General features: G+C 26.7%; 1 protein-coding gene across 1 annotated transcript in view; it reads left to right on the top strand.

Annotated features, from left to right (window-relative positions):
* Positions 1 to 18390, top strand: part of LOC100199700 (uncharacterized) — a 202000-nt gene that overhangs the window by 167445 nt on the left and 16165 nt on the right. Inside the window, exons 30-35 of the mRNA XM_065813582.1 lie at positions 3705 to 3878; positions 3958 to 4128; positions 4295 to 4401; positions 4519 to 4583; positions 4968 to 5107; positions 5866 to 6159. Of these exons, the coding sequence (XP_065669654.1) occupies positions 3705 to 3878; positions 3958 to 4128; positions 4295 to 4401; positions 4519 to 4583; positions 4968 to 5107; positions 5866 to 6159 (951 nt within the window). The remainder of the gene's footprint in view (positions 1 to 3704; positions 3879 to 3957; positions 4129 to 4294; positions 4402 to 4518; positions 4584 to 4967; positions 5108 to 5865; positions 6160 to 18390) is intronic.

Raw genomic sequence — 18390 nt, 5'->3', positions numbered from 1 at the left:
TTTAAAGAAACTTTTGTTCAAGCAACTATTTTGGGTTAAAAGCATTTTTTGCTTCTTTTTTTTTTTCCCCTAAAAGTCTGAAACATTTGTTTTTATTTATAATGGTTATTTATCTTTTAATTGTTGTTGTTGTTGCTGTTGTTATTGTTGTTGTTGTTGTATGCACCTGTTTGACTATACACTGTAGCTGGAATTTCTATAAGACATTTTATTTTGGTTTAAAGGTGATTATAAATGTCTTTCAATTTTTTTTCTTTCCAAACGATGTGCAATTTTGCACTGATAACAAGATAGTTTATCCAAAAATTTAAAAATATTTCCCAGTGTTCCAAAATATTCAAGAATATATATTATTTGCACCTGAAACAGAAAAATATATAAAATAGAACAATAATAAAATAATTATTTATAGTGAACTCTATATATAATTCAAGCTGCGTGATGTGGGAACAAAATTAAGTAAAAAGGTAGAGGAACTTTTTTAATTTTTTTTTTTTAATTAATATTGCTACTGTCATTTATAAATTCCTTGAATTTTTAAATAAAAACTTTTTATTTTATAAAAATTTTTTAGTTGCAAAGCCAAAATTAGAAATTTAAGAAATAATCGTTTAAAAAAAATTTAACATATTATAATTCATTTATACAAATGTGAAGAAAAGAAAGAAATTTGTTTATATCAACATTTTTTTAAATGTAATATTAAATTTAATTATTTAATATAAAAAAAAAAAATTTAAAGAAAATAAACATTCCCTAATAGTAATAATAAAAAACGAGTTGAAAAATACTTAATTGCTTTGCGGTAATTAATATTATTGCAGTAATTTAATTGTTTCAGTTTCGTTACAAAAAAATAATAAGAGTTATTACCCTAGCACGCATACTTTTTGCACGCATACTTTTCATACTTTTGCACGCATACTTTTCATACTTTTGCACGCATACTTTTCATACTTTTGCAAAATACATTTCTTTTGAAATATGGAAACAGAAAAATTTTGATATATTTAGGGTAACCTATGATAGAAAAATAATTATGCATAGTTCCTATATCCAACCAGTGTTCTGCTGATGGTAAATCATATTAGTCAATAACAACAGAAACTATAAATGTTTTTGTTTTGACACAAAAACTTTTTTTGTGTCATGTAACATATCTTGTGTTTAAGTATTACTTTTTAACATCACAAGCTTCATCAGAGTGATGACAAAAATCATTACATGTACAGCAACTTCAAACTTTTCAATTTGATGAAAAAGTTTAATGACAGTATTGTTGAACATTTTTGATTACAAATGTATGCAACCTTTCCCCAAGTTAAACAGTTATTCTGCAATATGTTGTTTTATTTTTTTTTCTTATAACTTTAAATAATTTTTATACAAATAGTTTTAAAAGTATTCTACAAAATAGAATGCTCAATGTACTTAAAAGAACAGAGTAGGAATAAATTTTAAAAAAATCGTTTATCAAATTATGCATGTATGTGTGTGTATATATACATACATACATACATACATACATACATACATACATACATACATACATACATACATACATACATACATACATACATACATACATACATACATACATACATACATACATACATACATACATACATACATACATGGGCTTTATTGTAAATAAAATAGACCTTGCTTTTGTATACAACTGGAACTGTATTAGCATTTTCTGAATATTAAAATTAAACCCACTAAAATAGAAATCTAGTCCTCAGGCCTAGTTTTAAAGTGTTATGCGTTGAATGAATTATGTACACCTAAAGCGAATTTTACATAAGCAGTAAGCGATTTTGGTTAAGCAACTTTTTATGATTTTTTAACTTTTATATAATTCAATAAGAGGTAAGATAAAAGAAGTAATTATTTTTTAAAAGAACCACATTAACTTTTGAATGATGATTATGTAAAAATATTTTTTACAAAAGTTTGAATGACAATCCTTGTCATTTAAACTTTGTAAAAAATATATTTATGCCTCCTTCATAACAGATGTTGCAAAATATGCCCAGAGGTGGGTTTAAACCATGGATACCTAGTTTCTAAGGCAAGCGTGCTACACTGCGCTACACTATTTTTTGCTTTCGTGTTTTATTAGAAAGATAGATTTATTTCTGAAAGTTTTAGTTTCAAGTGGTAATAAAGTTTAATTCTATATCTTTTTATATGGTTTATTTCAAAGGAAAACATTAGTTTTCCGAATTTTTTATAGCTAAAGTCCTGGAATTTTTTTTTTCGGGGGAAATATCCTGTAAAAGTCCTAGAATTTTTTTTGCGAAAATCCTGGAAAAGTAGGAAAGTGGTCCTGGAAAGTCCTGGAATTTTGATTTTTTTTGTTTTTCATAATCTTCTAGTTATTGAAAGTGATTAAATGAAAGTAAAAGAAAGTAAAAGAAAGTAAAAGAAATTAAAGTTTGGTTTATATTGCTGGTTATGTCAGTAGAGAAGATCCTCCAGTTGAAGATACGTCAATTTGTTTTTACCCTGATATAACCGCTATTTACTAATAAAAAAAACTTTAATAAAATTAAAAAATCATTTTTATTTTGTTTTTATCTTATTATAATGATTGATTTTTATGCTTGAAAAATGCTAATACTTAAATCTTTTTTTTAAACAAAGATCATAATAATATAATGTAATTCTCATAAAAAATATATAATTTAGTTTAAAACTAATTTAATAAAAATATATAATTTTGTTCTGATAAAAAAAATATATAATTTAATTTAGATTTAAAATATGTATATATATTAATTTTGATTTAAAAAATATATTTAAGTTTATTAAAATTAAAGTTAATGCTTGGGTTTAACTTAATCGTCAAATTTATTTTAAAATATTCCTAAATATTGTTCAATATTTAAATTTATTCTTAAAAAAAAATTAGCTCATTTTTATTGCAATTGTTTTATCCATTTTCTTTCCTAAACATTTTTTTTTTTTTCAAAATTAAGTTCTAAATATACAGCAGCATTAAAAATTTGCACAAAGTGTAAGTTAAACTTTTTTTTTTATAATGCAAGTTAAATCACAGCGATTATTTTTTAATAAATGATATATACATTGATATAATTTTATTAAACGATGTTAGGAAAAATAATTTTTGCTTTCACAATAAAATTGTTAACAAAATAATAAACTTTTGATAAATAAAGTAAATAAATTAATGTTATTTTTTTATTTGTTACTCACACGTTTTTTTAAATAAAAAATCATTTGTAGTTGCAAAGCCACAATTAGAACTTTAAGAAATAATCATTTTAAAAACTCAAAAATTTGACATATTTTAATTCATTTATGCAAATATCGAGAAAACAAAGAATTTGTTAATATCAAACATTTTTAAAAATGTAATTTTAAATTCAATTATTTAATATTTAAAAAAATGAAAGAAAATAAACATTCCCTTATAGTAATAATAAAAAGCCATTAAATAACATTTAACTCGTTTTGAGGTAATTAATATTATTGCAGTAATTTAAAAAAGTTAATATATTTAAAAAATTAAGAAAATTTTATGACTTCAAATTCACTTTAGGTTATTGTGTTTAGCATTTTTAATTAAAAACAAGGCCTGAGTCCTGCCCTAGTCCATGCTGTCAAATGTTGCAAAATATTTTGTTAAAAAATACAAAGTAAATGATGTTACATTTAACTTTGATGTTAAATTTTAGTTAATGGTGAATGGTCAGATTGGGGACCTTACGCAAGTTGTAATGCATCTTGTGGCTATGGTGTGTTTATTCGAACAAGAGCGTGCAATAATCCACCGCAATTTGGAGGAGGTACACCATGTTATGGACCACAGATAGATATACGCCCTGAATGTGGTGCTTTTCCTTGTCCAAGTAAAAACATAATAAATATGTTTATACATTGCAAAAAAATAATAAAGTTCAAAAAATGATTTTTAAAATTTTTTTTTAGTTGATGGTGGGTTCTCAGAATGGACTGAATGGTCTATTTGTGATAAACCATGTGGCAATGGGACTTCTAAGAGAGTGCGGCGTTGTAATAATCCAGTACCAGCAGTAAATGGTAAAGAATGCAGCGGAAAATTTACAATAACTAGAGATTGTTTTATGACTCCTTGTATAGGTACATTAAAATTTAACTATACTTAAAAACATATTAATTACATTTGGTATTTGTTATTTTTAAATGTTATGGAAGGGAAAGCATATTCAAATGTCAAAAAATTCATTGAAAATTTTATTTCTAGTTTTTTATTTTTTCAGTTCTAATATATAATTCAATTACTTAGCTGTTGAAGTAAACTTGGTACAAAGAACTTTAGAAAAATGGACATGGAAAATGTATAGTGTCATGTCATATGAGTCTCAAAATTTTACAATCTACTTCATGAATTCTGTATGTTTTTATTTAGCAGTCTTGTTATACCTTAGGCTTTAAATATCTTTAAATTTTTTTTCAAATAAAGTTTCAAATAATTTGTTTTACAATATTTTTGTATATATTTTGTTTTAGGTTCGAGCTCTTTTTGATCAGCAAGGTTTAAAAGGGTTAACTGATATTTTTGTTAACAAACTTGTGTATGTAATTTTTATTTAATTACTATTATTTTCAATGTTTAGTTTAATGTTTTTAACATTTTAATTTTTAATTTATCAATTTTTTTTTGACACATGAAAAAAAGAGTAATTAAAAATAAGAGTACTGTTATTAATGATAAAAAAGATAAAAACAAAAATTTTTATTTGTTTATTAAGTCAACTATTTACTTGACTCGCGTCTTCTTGTGTGGTTTACTTGACTCAAGTTATCTTGTCTGGTTTACTTGAGTTGTTAAAGTCAAGAAAACCACATTTGTTAAAGTGTTTTTATTATTTTAATAAGTTTTTTAGGATGTAGTGTTTTTTATTTTAAAACTTTATCCTTAAATAGAGTTTTTTTGAGAATTTCTAAATGTTTTTCAGGATGGGTAGTGTGGTTGTAAATTATACATTACGATTTGAATATTTGTATGGTCAAATTGTTGATTACCTTGATGCAATCAATTCAACTAAAAAACTAATGAATATTTTAGTAACAAGTACACAGTATTCTTCAAATGATGGTAAGATGGTTGTAATGCATGAAAACAGAAATATAATTTGTAAAGATATCATCTAAAACTAAATTAAATAAAAAAAGATAAAAAAACAAGTGTGAACTAAAATATTTTTACTTAACTTATCTAGTTAATGTATGCTGAAAGTTCTAATGTATGTTAAAAGATGCCTACTTAAATTTTAGATATCAAAGTATTTTTTATTTTTTTTTGATTCCTTTTTGAATGTGAAATTTTATAGGAGATTTTGATTAATAATATATTAATGTGCTTTGTTCATACTTTTTAATTAAGTAGTTTTAGTTTAAATTTGTTATATTCTAATGCTTAGTACTACAAAATGAAAATAAGTGGGGTAAATAAAAAAATAAGTGGGTTATCTGGCGTAATAAGTGGGGTATCTTTTCTAATACTATAATATAATACCTATTCAATCAGATAAAATAACAACAATTTTTTCTGAAACAAACTTTATATAGTTGCATATTTCAAAATAATTTTTGCTTATTTATGAAGACAATTTATCATTACAAAATCACTTGATAACATCAAATATTGCTTGAAAATGTTAGGAATTATAGTAAAACATTTTTTTTTGTATGTCTGCATTATATCAGTTAAGTAAGAATAATTTAGTTCTAGACTTTTTAAAACCTTTTTTTTTTATCAGGACACAACACTTTGTTGTCTGTGTGTGTGTTTATTTTATTGTTTGATAAAATAATATGATAAAATGATTATAATCTATGCCACCAACATTTTAGTTCCTTGTCCACCACCACATAATATTAATGTATCAGTGTATAATAAATTTAATGTTTGGATATCATGGTCACGAGACAGTTGCAGTAACAAAGAAGTATGGCTATACCTTTATTATAAAGATGTAACTAATTTAAGTTCAGTTTGGGAATGGAAAGGTGTGCCTTCTGGAAATCAAAGTGTAATTTTGTCTGACCTTGCTCCTTTTCATGTATATAATGCTTATTTGTTAACGGCATCATCTAATGGAAATGGCTTACCAAGTAGACTGTTTGTACTTCAGACATCTGGAGCAAGTAAGATTATTTTTAATTGTTTTTTTACTTTATTATTATAAGGTAAAAAAATATTCAAAAAAAAAAAAAAAATATTCAAAAAAAAACAAATTACTGCTAAAAAGTTTGTTTTGGACAACATCCAACTCCATATTACAATCTGTGTAAATAAAAAACTAAAATTGTTTGAAGTTAACATGCATCACTTAAAGTGCAAAGCTGTTGAACAAATATGATGTAACAATGATGAAAAAGAAAACATTTTGCTTTACCTCCTTTTGCTTTTACCTCCTCCTCTTGTGGCATTCATAGACCTTCTAATAAACATAATGAGGATGCTATTTCAAACTTAAATCTTAAACAAGTAATGTTAGCATCAGATATCATCATCAAATAGTGGCATCGGATGCTGTCCAAAATGAGTTTTTTAGCTATGTTTTTCTGTGATTTTACTACAAATTGCAGTTGTGAATACTTTTTTTTTTATTAAATGAAAAAAGAGAATAAAAACTGGTTATGTTTAAATTTGCTAAGCAAGTAAAATAAAAAAATAATTCAATACACATCCTTCAAAATGAAATTACTTTAGAATCTAATTTAAAATGTTTATCTTCACTATTTTAAATTGTTTTATAAACTTTTTTTTACAGTTAAGGTTTATTTACAATTAAAAAAATATAAAAACAAAAAAGGTTATATTATATTAGAAAGTTTATTTTTCCAACAAAATTTTTTTACAATTTAACAAAAAATAACATAAAACCAAAAAAAAATTATTTTTAACAAAACTTTACTTATTGATAAATAATAAAACATTTTTAAAAATTTATAAAAAATATTTAACTGCATCTTGAAAAAGTAGATTTGGTTAAATGTCAAATACTAATTGTTAATGTTGCTAAATGTTCTGACACCCTTGTTTCACCCCTTATTATGCTTATTAAATGGGCCTAGCCTTCAGGATAGTGAGTTCTTTCCCTTTCCATTTTTTACTTAAAACTGATGCCCCCTAAAGGATGTGGTTCACTTTTTTCTATAGCACAAAATTTCTTTATAGCATAAGCCTAAAATTAAAAAAAATGAAATAACTTAAGTTGGTAAATTTTAAAAGAGTAAAGACATTGCAAATAAACATGTTGAAAGTGATCTAAAAACATTTGTGGTCATGGAGGTGGTGTCTCAACCTGTGTAGATAAGGAGCTAAAGTGGTTTGAATAGTGTGCATCAATTAAAGTGCAAAGCTGTTGAATAAATATGATGTGCTGTAACAATCCAAGAAAAGAACATTTTGCTTTATAAACTTTCTCCTATTGCTGCATTTATAGACCTCCTCTTAAACATAATAATGATGCTATCACACACTTACAATTTAAACAAAAAATGATTTTTTTACAGTATGTGCTTAGCAGTAGATTTCAATTTTAACATGTTAGCATCATTAGTATTGGCATCAGAGGCTATCCAAAATAGATGTTTTAGCAGTATGTGCTTAGCAGGAGGTTTTAACATATTGAAATGAAGGCTCTGCATTTACATCAGTAGCCTTACTTTATCAGATTATCAATTTGTGCATACTCTTGAAGATCATTTTATTTTTTAAACAGTTTTCCATCAATCTGCAATTCAAATGCAAATTTTTTAAACTTAATACTGGCTGAATTATCTAACCAAAACATAGAACACAGAGCTTTTTCCTCCACCTTTGAACACCACCAACCACTAACACCTGTCTACTGAACGGCATTTATTCACTGTTGAAAATTTAAAAAGACCTCTTTTTTTTGTGTTTAAATCCAAAATAAAGATTTGCAGACTTCAAAAATATGGATCTTGATATCAAAAAAGTTGACTGAGATTGTTTGCTTGCCCCTAAGAGCGCAACTCAAAGTTACAAAGTTTTTCTCATTGAGTTCAATTTTTTGTGCAATAAATGGATAACTTGTGTGAAGAAATTGATTTATAAAGCTCTACCACCCTGGATGAGTAACCAGTTGTGCCATCTTATTGAAAAAAAGAAGCATTTATGGGTTTTAGTCCAGCAAACCAGATCCAGAATCACATCAGTTTTACATTTTTACAACAACATTCTCACCAATAAATCAACAAAAAATCTCACCAATATTTAAAATTAGCTAATCTTGAAATTTTAAAAACATTAATAGCCTGTTTAGATTTTTAATACAATCATTTACGAAATAGGGTTAACTAGAATAAATTACACATAACATCTTAAAAAAATGATCTTTTATGATTTTAAAAAAATATTGGGAAATGATACAACGTTAAAGTATTATTTATAGACTAGCAAAACGCAACCCGTAATACGGGTTATGGTCGGTCTGTTACATAATTAATTTATAGTGACTGTTTTCCACAATTTAAAGTTGCAAAACCTGAACTAATACCCTTTTAGAAAAACGCCTTCAAATTGAAAAAGTTTAACCATCTGTAAAATTAACATAAAAAGTATGAGGAGGTAAATTAGTTTACCAATTGTTTAACATTACTTGAGTAATTTTCAACTGACATAGGTCATATTGGTGTAAGGCAGAACCAATTTCCTCGACATTCCTAAGTTCAACACAATACATTTTTAGTTACTGACACAAAATAATAACACTTTGTCATGCTTTAAGTTGAGGAAAAACTAAAGCTAAATTCTTGTTAATATTTTTTATAACATGAACTTTATTTAATTATGAAGATTAACATGAAGTAAACTTATATTATACAGGCGTTATTAATTTTTTGGTATCCCCTTGATTCATTTTTCTTTAAAAAAGAAAATTGTCTTGAAAACGTTAAATGCACACAACTAAATTTATTAAAAATAACTAAATTTATTATAAATAACTATGCAATTGAGTACAAATATGTTTGAAATAAAAAAAATTTAATTTACAATCAAACTTGTGTATAACAAATTTAAAAAAATATGAAAACTTTGATCTTTTATATTGCATTAATGCGTCATATGACAAACCTAAAATAAAAATTGTAACAGATAAGTAGACATAAAAGAAAAAAAAAAAAACTGGAAAAGAATTTACCTGTTTTTTGGTAACCTGTTGTCATACTTAAGTCGCAGTCATGATGCAGCTTGTCGGTGTTATTTTATGACATTGTTTCATGTTGGCTTTTAGTAAATTTAGTTTAATTTAAAAGACATCACAATAGATTTAAAATATTTTAATTAAAAAGCAAAATAACAAATGCTTCAAGGAGCCAAACTATAAACATTAAAGGTAAAAAATCAAATTGAGATATAAATAAATTGCATTTATATAGCTAAATATATTATCTTGGCTTATAGTGAATTTTAAAAGCAGTGAGTTCAATAAATTAAACTACCAATTAATTATTTTTAACAATAGAATGTAGCATCATTATATTATGATAATTGGGTAATGAATCAGTTTAACTATATTTAAGTTTAATTGGTGAAAAACAAATAAAATTTTAATTAGAAAAGATCAAAACAAATCAAATATACAACATAATATTTTATTTAAAAAAAAATTACAAATTAAAAAAAGTAAAAATAAAAAAAAATCACCAAAGGAAAAGCAGCAACAAAAAAGTTATAAATATCTCCACTGATAAAAGAAATTTACGACTTTTTGGTTGCTGTTTTTTCTTTGGTGTCTCCCAACACCCCGGTATGGACCCATTTGAAGGAGGGCTCATCCATACCGCCATTACTACACCACTTATTGAAAGACCTCTCCTAGAGAGGCCCTGGGTGTTGGGAACAATAATTTCTGTAGTGCTCAAATGTTAATGAGTCTAAAATCACAAAAGCTCTCAAATGTTAACAACTCTAAAATTATATCTAGAATTGTAAATAGATATAATAAAAATTATAAATATTTGCAATTTTATTTAATCAAAATATAAAGCATAACCTCACCATTTTCACAGGATAAAGAGGATGCTAAATATATTTTTAAAAAAATGAGTGTAAACTAAAAAGGGTTAAACATGTGAAAAATTTTATTTTGATACAAATTTGAGTAAAAGCGAACAGTTTAAAAATTTCATATTTATATTAAATAATTCTTTCACCTATTTTACATATTTCTCCATACAAAGTATACAAAATTTAAAACACAACCCTACCAGTTATGCTTCTACCAGACACGAAAGATAAAAAATATACCTCAGAATAATTGATAAAACAATATTTACATAAAAATAAATATATAATTATAATTTACCTATTTCCCTTATTTCCTCCATACAGTTGTCTAAAGTAAAAAAAAAGATAACTGAAGCTAAAACTAAAAGTAAACTAAAAATAACTATAAACTAAACCAAAACTATAAACTAAAATAAACTTTAAATCTTAATATCTGTACCTCAGAAGACAAAGGTCGGTTGTCCAGTTTTTTGTGAAAATGAGTTATGTATGAGACTTTTTTAGTTTTTTCAGTATCTACAGAGGTATAAAGACTGTTGTCCTACGGCAATGTCAAACAAAGTTAGGTCAATATATAAGGTCTGGTGTCCTCATAATGTTCAAAGGAAAAAGCGTCTGTTGTCCAGAAATGACTTTTCACTTTGTTTATTTATCTTTTCTTTTTTTTTTTGTCAATATGTTATATTTCTTCTTTTTATTATTGACAATATAATTTTAGGTAAGACCTAAGTTCTTGGGCTTATTATATAAAATCATAAAAACCTACTGTTTTACTTTAAAGTCAACAACAACATTTTAAAAAACATTTTAGTTACTTTATAAAAAATAAAAATCTTTTTAAACTTACTACCTCTCTCTTCATTGTTGTCAACTAAACAGAAAAACAAACAAACAATTGATATTAAATTTTCACTTTGGTAATAGGTTATTAAGTAGATTAAATAGATCTTTGATTTATTTAATCTGCTCTAACAGTCTACAACCTTATCAATAAACTATAATTATTTTCTACAACCTGGTGTAATTTAACATAGATATATATTTTAAAGTAATTAAAAAATATTTAAGATTATAATATATATATGACTTTTAAAAACCTGAAATTTTAAACCTACTTCAAAGAAAACAGATATATTAAAAAGTATTTTTATTTCTTTTAAAAAGTAAAAATGCTTTTCAACTTACTTTCTCCAATAATACTATTGTCATCTAAACAGAAAAGCAAACAAATATTTAAGTCGATTCTTTCTTAAATCGACTTTAATTACTTCAATAATAAAATTTACATTACTTCAATAATAAAATTTATTACTTCAATAATAAAATGAATAATAATAAAATAATAATAATAAAATGAATATTTAATCTTTCTGGATTGAATTAATTTACAAAAATTTTCGTCTAAACCATTTTATTATTGTAAAGTTAATTTAAATCAACAAACATATACGAACTGCAATTTATAACATTTAATTATAACTAAATGGAACAAAACTTACTTCTTAGTAATTCAGCGACTAAAAATAAACATATATTTAAGAACAAACTATGTAACATGATATGAATCAGTAACATAATACACATCTAAATAAATACAAACCTTCATTGTCAACAGTTTGGGACATTCTATTAATTCGATATAAAAGATAAAAAGAAATATTCTTAAAAACAAATTTAATAAAGATAATAGACATGTTAAGATATAAAAAATGTAAATGATTAAAATGATTAAACAGAATATAGCCTACTTGAAAGATATGATGAGATGTAATAGAGCGGATATAATAGAAACACGCTTTTTTAAATGTCTGGAAATTCCAATCTCAAAATTCCAGAGCAGAAGAAAAGCTAACAGTGCACAAACAAAACTGCGCATCACTAAGCGTAACAAAACAACCAAGAGTAACAAAAAAGTAAAAGCGCGTTTAACTTTGGCATTTAACTTTTAACATTTAATTACATTATTACAAATTACATTACGATTAGCATATTCAATTAATTACATTTTGATTAGCAATTTTAATCAATGCTTAAAATTCAATAATATATTTTTTGTACGTGTCTAACTCATTACGCAACTAATTAGTTTATTTACTAATATGTGCAATAAACATATCTGGACATAAGAGCCAATTTGTCTTAACTCCATTTTTTGTGAATGAGTTAAATACAAATTTGATATTTATGTTGCATATTCCGTCTGGGCCATATAGCCTTCTAATCGTTATTTATTGCGATTTAACAGGAAACCACAATCAATTAAGTCTTAAATTTATTTTATAAGCCAAAAAATCCTAAAATAGTTTTTTTACTATGCTATCACATTTATACTTACAAAATACTATTACGTTTTGCTACCAAAAATGTTTTAAATTGGCTTATAAAGGTTTTGTTACATTCATAGTTTTTAATGTGACATAATTTTATGTTTGTAAACCAAGCTAACCGCACTCGGGTCTTGTTAAGTCTACCCAACACAGACCATTTTTATATTGTTTGTATGGCCTCATTATTTAAATAGTTTTTAGTAAACGGTAATTTGCTATAATAATTTGCTACCATTTACTAAAAATTTCTTTTGTTACTCAAAATTTAATTTTCTTAAATATTTTGACATTAATAAAGAGGTCTTTCCCTTCTTTTTGCCTTAATGGTGGCCAGGTAAATAGAGTTATTTTTATTAAGAGTAATCAAATTTTTGATTAAACCTTTTACCAAAATAATATAATGTAAAACAATGGTTTACATATATAAGGATTTTTTCTTTCTTTCCTCAAAAGTGATGCAAATGCAGATTAAGCTAATTAATTAGTTGAACACGTTAATATAATTTAAGTAACTCGATATTTGACAAAAAAAATTTTTTTTTTTTCTTATTCACCTCCTCAAGGCCAAGAAGGCCACTACACATGAGGAGGCTACTTAATAATGGTTATAACCCTCTCTCAACTCTATAACTTCAAAACACAAACATTGACGAACAAGACCGCTGCGCGGAGAAACAAGTTGAGCGCGGTACTACCAGGGACCAACAATAATTTAAACATATATACAACTATAAACAAATATGATTTTATATAACACATATAAACACATTTTATAACAATATTAAATGACAGATATATTTATCAAAAACTATGAAAAAAAAATTAAAATAATAAATAAAGTTATACATACAAAATGTGCTCACAACCTACAAACAGTAAATTTTCGAAATGAAAATCTAAAGACTATAAATTAAGAACATTAGAAAATATAACATTATTTGTGTAACACTTTTTACCTACCATACCTTGAATAAGATGTTTATCAATTATGAAAAACAAACTGTTAAATGCTCTAGTTCTTGAACATGCAACATATAGTTGACCATGAGAGAAACACGGTTTTTTGAGATATACCCTAACTCTATCAAATGTTTCACCTTGACTTTTATTAATTGTTATTGAATAAGCTAATCTGACAGGAAACTGACGTTTCAGAAAAAAAGATAAATTAGAATCTGATAGAGCCAACTGAATTCGAGGAACAAAAACCTGTTTACCACTGGAAACACCTGTCAAAACCTCTGCATCAATATAATTATTTTGAAGAGCACAAACTTTCATTCAAGTACCATTGCATAACCCAGCTTTGAGATCTAAATTTCCAAGTAGCATAATTACACAACCAATTTTCAATTTTAAACAATTAGGTGGATAACCTGAAGGATTTAAGCTGTTCAAAAACTCAACAGGAAAGTTATTTCTTTTATTAAGGTCATCAGTATCAATTTAATCAGCACTTAAATAAATTTTAACCTTACTCGGCAGACATTTAAGCACTTCTTCATTGATTAATAATGAATCAACATTAGTTGGTGTTAAAATCACGCATTTAGAATAATCATTTTGTTCAGCATCTCCAAAAATCTTTTCAATAATCGATTCATTTTCTCTTATAATGCACTAATCCAGTATTTCAATGCATCCTTTAAAAGGATCCTCCTCTTTGACAGGTATTGTTCCATTCCCAAGTTTTAGTAGCCATTGGGAAAATTCACCTCCCTCATCTTGTACTCTCATATTTTCAGTTAATGCAAACTTCTGCACCCATTGTCACTGTAAAGAACATTTTAAACATGATTCTACTGTTTCAGCTGGTTGTCTTCTTTTCACAGGCGGAATTTGCATGAAGTCACCACCAAAAATAATGATTTTTCCTCCAAACGGAAAGTTGTTGTTACAAATATCTTAAGGCATGTTTAGGTATCATTAATGTTTCATCAAGCAAAAACAAAGTAACTTGAGTTAGGAGTTACATTACATGTGCTGTTATCCAATATTGGAACAGGAAGTTTGAATAAGCCATGCAATCTAGATCCATTTGTAAGAAAAGTTGCTGCTATGCCAGTCCATGCAGCTGTAGCAGATTTAAAGCCCCTACTTATGGTTTTCAGCACTCAAATAATTATACGTAAAGGTTTTTCCATTACCAGCTGGTCCATCCATGAAAAACAATCTAGAATGTTGATTTTCTACACTTAATTGCTCATTCAGTGCAGCAAGGATAGCATTACATACATTTAATTCATTGACATTAAGCAACTCATTTGGTTGGCTTTGTCAATATATTGTTAAACATTTTCATCAAAATTTTCTAGGTTTAAGCCTTTGAACCCATCAATAACAGGCAGATTAAAGATAGGCAATAATCCGCCAGTGTTTTACCACTTTGATTAATGATCTTTTTAATTTGACGAAGAGTAGCTTGTTCAGCTATTAGAAGTGGGAATGAGCAGTGAATGAAGTCTTCCATCATAAAAGCTTTGTATGTATCCCAGAGATGTAGGGGATTGTCAGGTTCACAAAGGTCAAAATTATTGAAAACAACTGTATAATTTGCTTTGGCATATGCGTTAAAACCACCTCAGAAAGAGTATGCCATTCAGTGTTGTCTTGCAACAAACCTTTTAAAACACATGCTTCACGAAACGTTTCTAGAATAATACCATTAACAGTACGCACATCTTCCCAAGATGTTGCTCCTTTTACCTGCAAAAGTAACAGTCTTAGAAAAAATAATTCTTGGATTAACTTTATTACCATCTTTACCATTCTTACTATCACCTTATTACCACCCCTTTGTCTAACCTTCCATTTACAATGTTTATCATCAAATATAAAGTATTAAGGAATGTCTACATACGAATAGCAATGTGCTCTTTTATTTTCAGTATTTAACTTAAACCATGCTATTAGGTGTGTATCACCTTGAGCTGCACGATCTAAAGCCATTTGTTCTATTCCTTCTCTAAAAAACACTAATTGATTTTCAGGTAGATGAACTTGAGGGTGCATAGTAGTGTGTGACATGACTTTTTGGATACTCGAAAATTTGCCACAATTTTTCAGGTGCACTAACATAACAACAATCTAAAAAAGTGTTTACTTCATCATGATTAATTTGTTCATTTATTAAAATATTGGCACAGTCGTAACCCTTGTATATGTATTTGTACAAATATTTAACAGCCTTAACAGACATGCAAGCTTCAACATTAATGTGAGCTTGATATTCCTTTAATAACCATAGATTGTAATGTACCACCAAGCGGTTATCTACATTCTTACCTTTAATATTGATAACTAAACCATTATCACGACGTCTATAGCGTGGATAACCATTATGAACTGCTACTATGTTAGCATTAAATTCTTTTGGTTTTTGCTGCACACCCCATCTTTCATGCAGGGAGAATTTAGATTCAGTATGCCACATGGACCAAGAATCATGTAAGTTTTAACAACGTCATAAAGATCACAATTAACAATTGGATCTGGAATTTCTGCAGATATTAAATTAATGATATCGTGTGCTGTTTTAAACTTTCATCATTTGCAAAGTGAAGTAAAACATGAACATGTGGCAAACCAAACTTTTGAAATTCAATAACCTGAACATGTTACAACTTTCCCTTAAAAATGTCATTGAGAAGGTTATTTAATTTGAGTTTAAATACTCAAGCAACCAAGTCAGGTCTATCATTTGCTGTCTAACCTAGATATAAATTTTCAGTTATCTCACACCATTTTGGGTTGCAAGTGAAAGTAATAAAAAGATCTGGTTTACCATACTTTTTAATTATAGCCATAGCATCTTTAAAGTTTTTTTTTTAATGCTCTAAGCCTTCCTACATAAGTTGATAGCAAAACTACAACAGACCCTGGTCTAACATTATGATTATTTCCAAGGTTGTTTACATGTTCGTGTAAGGCATCATACTGCTTGCTTCTCAGTTTGTTTTGTTTATTTCTGATAAAAGCAAGGCGCTGGTTTTCAATTTTAACATAAGCATCAACAGCATATTGCTGAAACAGTTTTTTTGCCATAAAAGAGTGAAGAAAAAAATTGTCTAACTGAAAGTTTATAATTGTAATACTGAGATAATGTAACATGATTTCTAACCCATGTAGCACGTTCAGGGTTGTGAACCAATTGATTATGCCAACCAGCATCACCCCTTGGAAAAAAAAGAGGATAAACCATAGGATCTAAGTTGACAGACATACTTGATATAGTTTTAAGAAGATGACCTCTTGAGTAAATAACAACTTCCCTGGATGCAGGTGGTGCACCATCTTCACCAACAAATACAACTGCAACTTCATTATGTGAAGGAAGATTATAGCAGCGTCTATCTTGTCCTGACACTGAGTGACCTTCTATAGCTGCTTGATGAATTTCTTCATCTTCCACTTCAGCCATGTTTTTAAATGCAAATGAGTTCTCTTCACTAATAATAGTTTCCAATGGAAACATTAAATCGTTTAAGCAAAGATCATTACCACGTTGTTGCATTCTAAAATTTACTGCTGCAAGTGGATCATAGATGTATAGTTGACAATATGTCGGCGGAACATCTTGGTTTGTCCTACCTAAACAATGAAAAACTTGACCACGTCTTCTAAAATATGGCGGCCCATGATTCATGGGTTGAACTACATTAGCTTTCAATTAAGCAAAAGAAAGACAGACATTATAATTTCTAATATATTTTAAAAAATTCAGATTGGCATTTCCATCTGCATAGTTTCCTTTAAATAAATCTTGTAAAACTTGTGGAAATGGTGAAGGTTGCGACAAAACTACCGTTCCATTATGGCAACATAAAAAATGTGTTTCATCAGGAAATTTTTTAAGCACCACAATGCTGACAATTATAATTCATTTCTCCTAAATAGTTATAATCTGGAATAGTATTACTTTTTGCTATGCAATGCTTTCTTTCGTATCTAGCAGCATTTCTAGCATTTTGTCGGTTATTAATTTCATCTCGCATAAGTCTATCTCTTTCATTTCCGCAACGATTATTTTCAACTCGCCTAACCAAGCTCTCCTCATTTGGGTTTGAATTATTTGCTGCTTGCCGAACAGCGTTTCTAGCATTTTGTTGATTATTAATTACATCTTGCCTAAGCCTGTTAATAATGTTAGAAATGTTAATAGGCGACGATTATCTTGCCTATTAACATTTCCATTTTCTAAACTAACATCTGCTTCTAGCCTAATATTATCCATTTAAACTTCACTTTTAATTGAAAGTAGTAACAAAAAATCTTAAACGAATCTTGAAGATTGTGATCTTTCCTATATAATTTTTTTTCTACTCTAAATAGCACACACAAATAATTTTTATATATAACAAACTGTCATTTAAAATAAATTATATGATAATGTTATGACTTTAAAAAAATATACATCAGCTAGGAGATGTTTGAAAAAAAATTGAGCCAATAACAATAAAAAAAATTATTAAAAACCTGCAATTCTAATGATGAACATACTGCTAACACAGAAAAATTTAAAAAAAAAGATGTTGCAAACCCTTTTTTGCAAACTTCAATAATATTTCTTTAAAAACATTATTAGTAAATGTTTTTAAAAAATTCACAAAACTTTACAATATTTTGTTCTTCTATACCACATAAATACATCATCTGATAAATCTAAAATAAAAAATGTAACGAATAAGTAAATAAATAAGAAAAATATTACATACAAAAAATGAAAATCCAAGTACCTTATAAAGAAAACCTGTTGTGATTCACCAGAGTAGTAGTTGTTAAATATTATTATTTCATGTTAGCTTTTACAAAATAATTTATGCTGGAACATCATGATTCCAAAATATTTATAGCAAAATCATGTAGTAAACAGCACTTAAGACAAAAAATCAAATTGAGATAAAACAAATTGTATATATGGCAAAATAATTTGTCTTGGCTTTTAGTGTATGATTAAAAGCTATTTTTAATAATAAAGTTACCTACTTATCATTTTTAATAATAGAC

Source organism: Hydra vulgaris, chromosome 12 (genome assembly GCF_038396675.1).
Source record: "Hydra vulgaris chromosome 12, alternate assembly HydraT2T_AEP".
Lineage (NCBI taxonomy): Eukaryota > Metazoa > Cnidaria > Hydrozoa > Anthoathecata > Hydridae > Hydra > Hydra vulgaris.
This window is presented reverse-complemented; position numbering and strand designations above follow the sequence as displayed.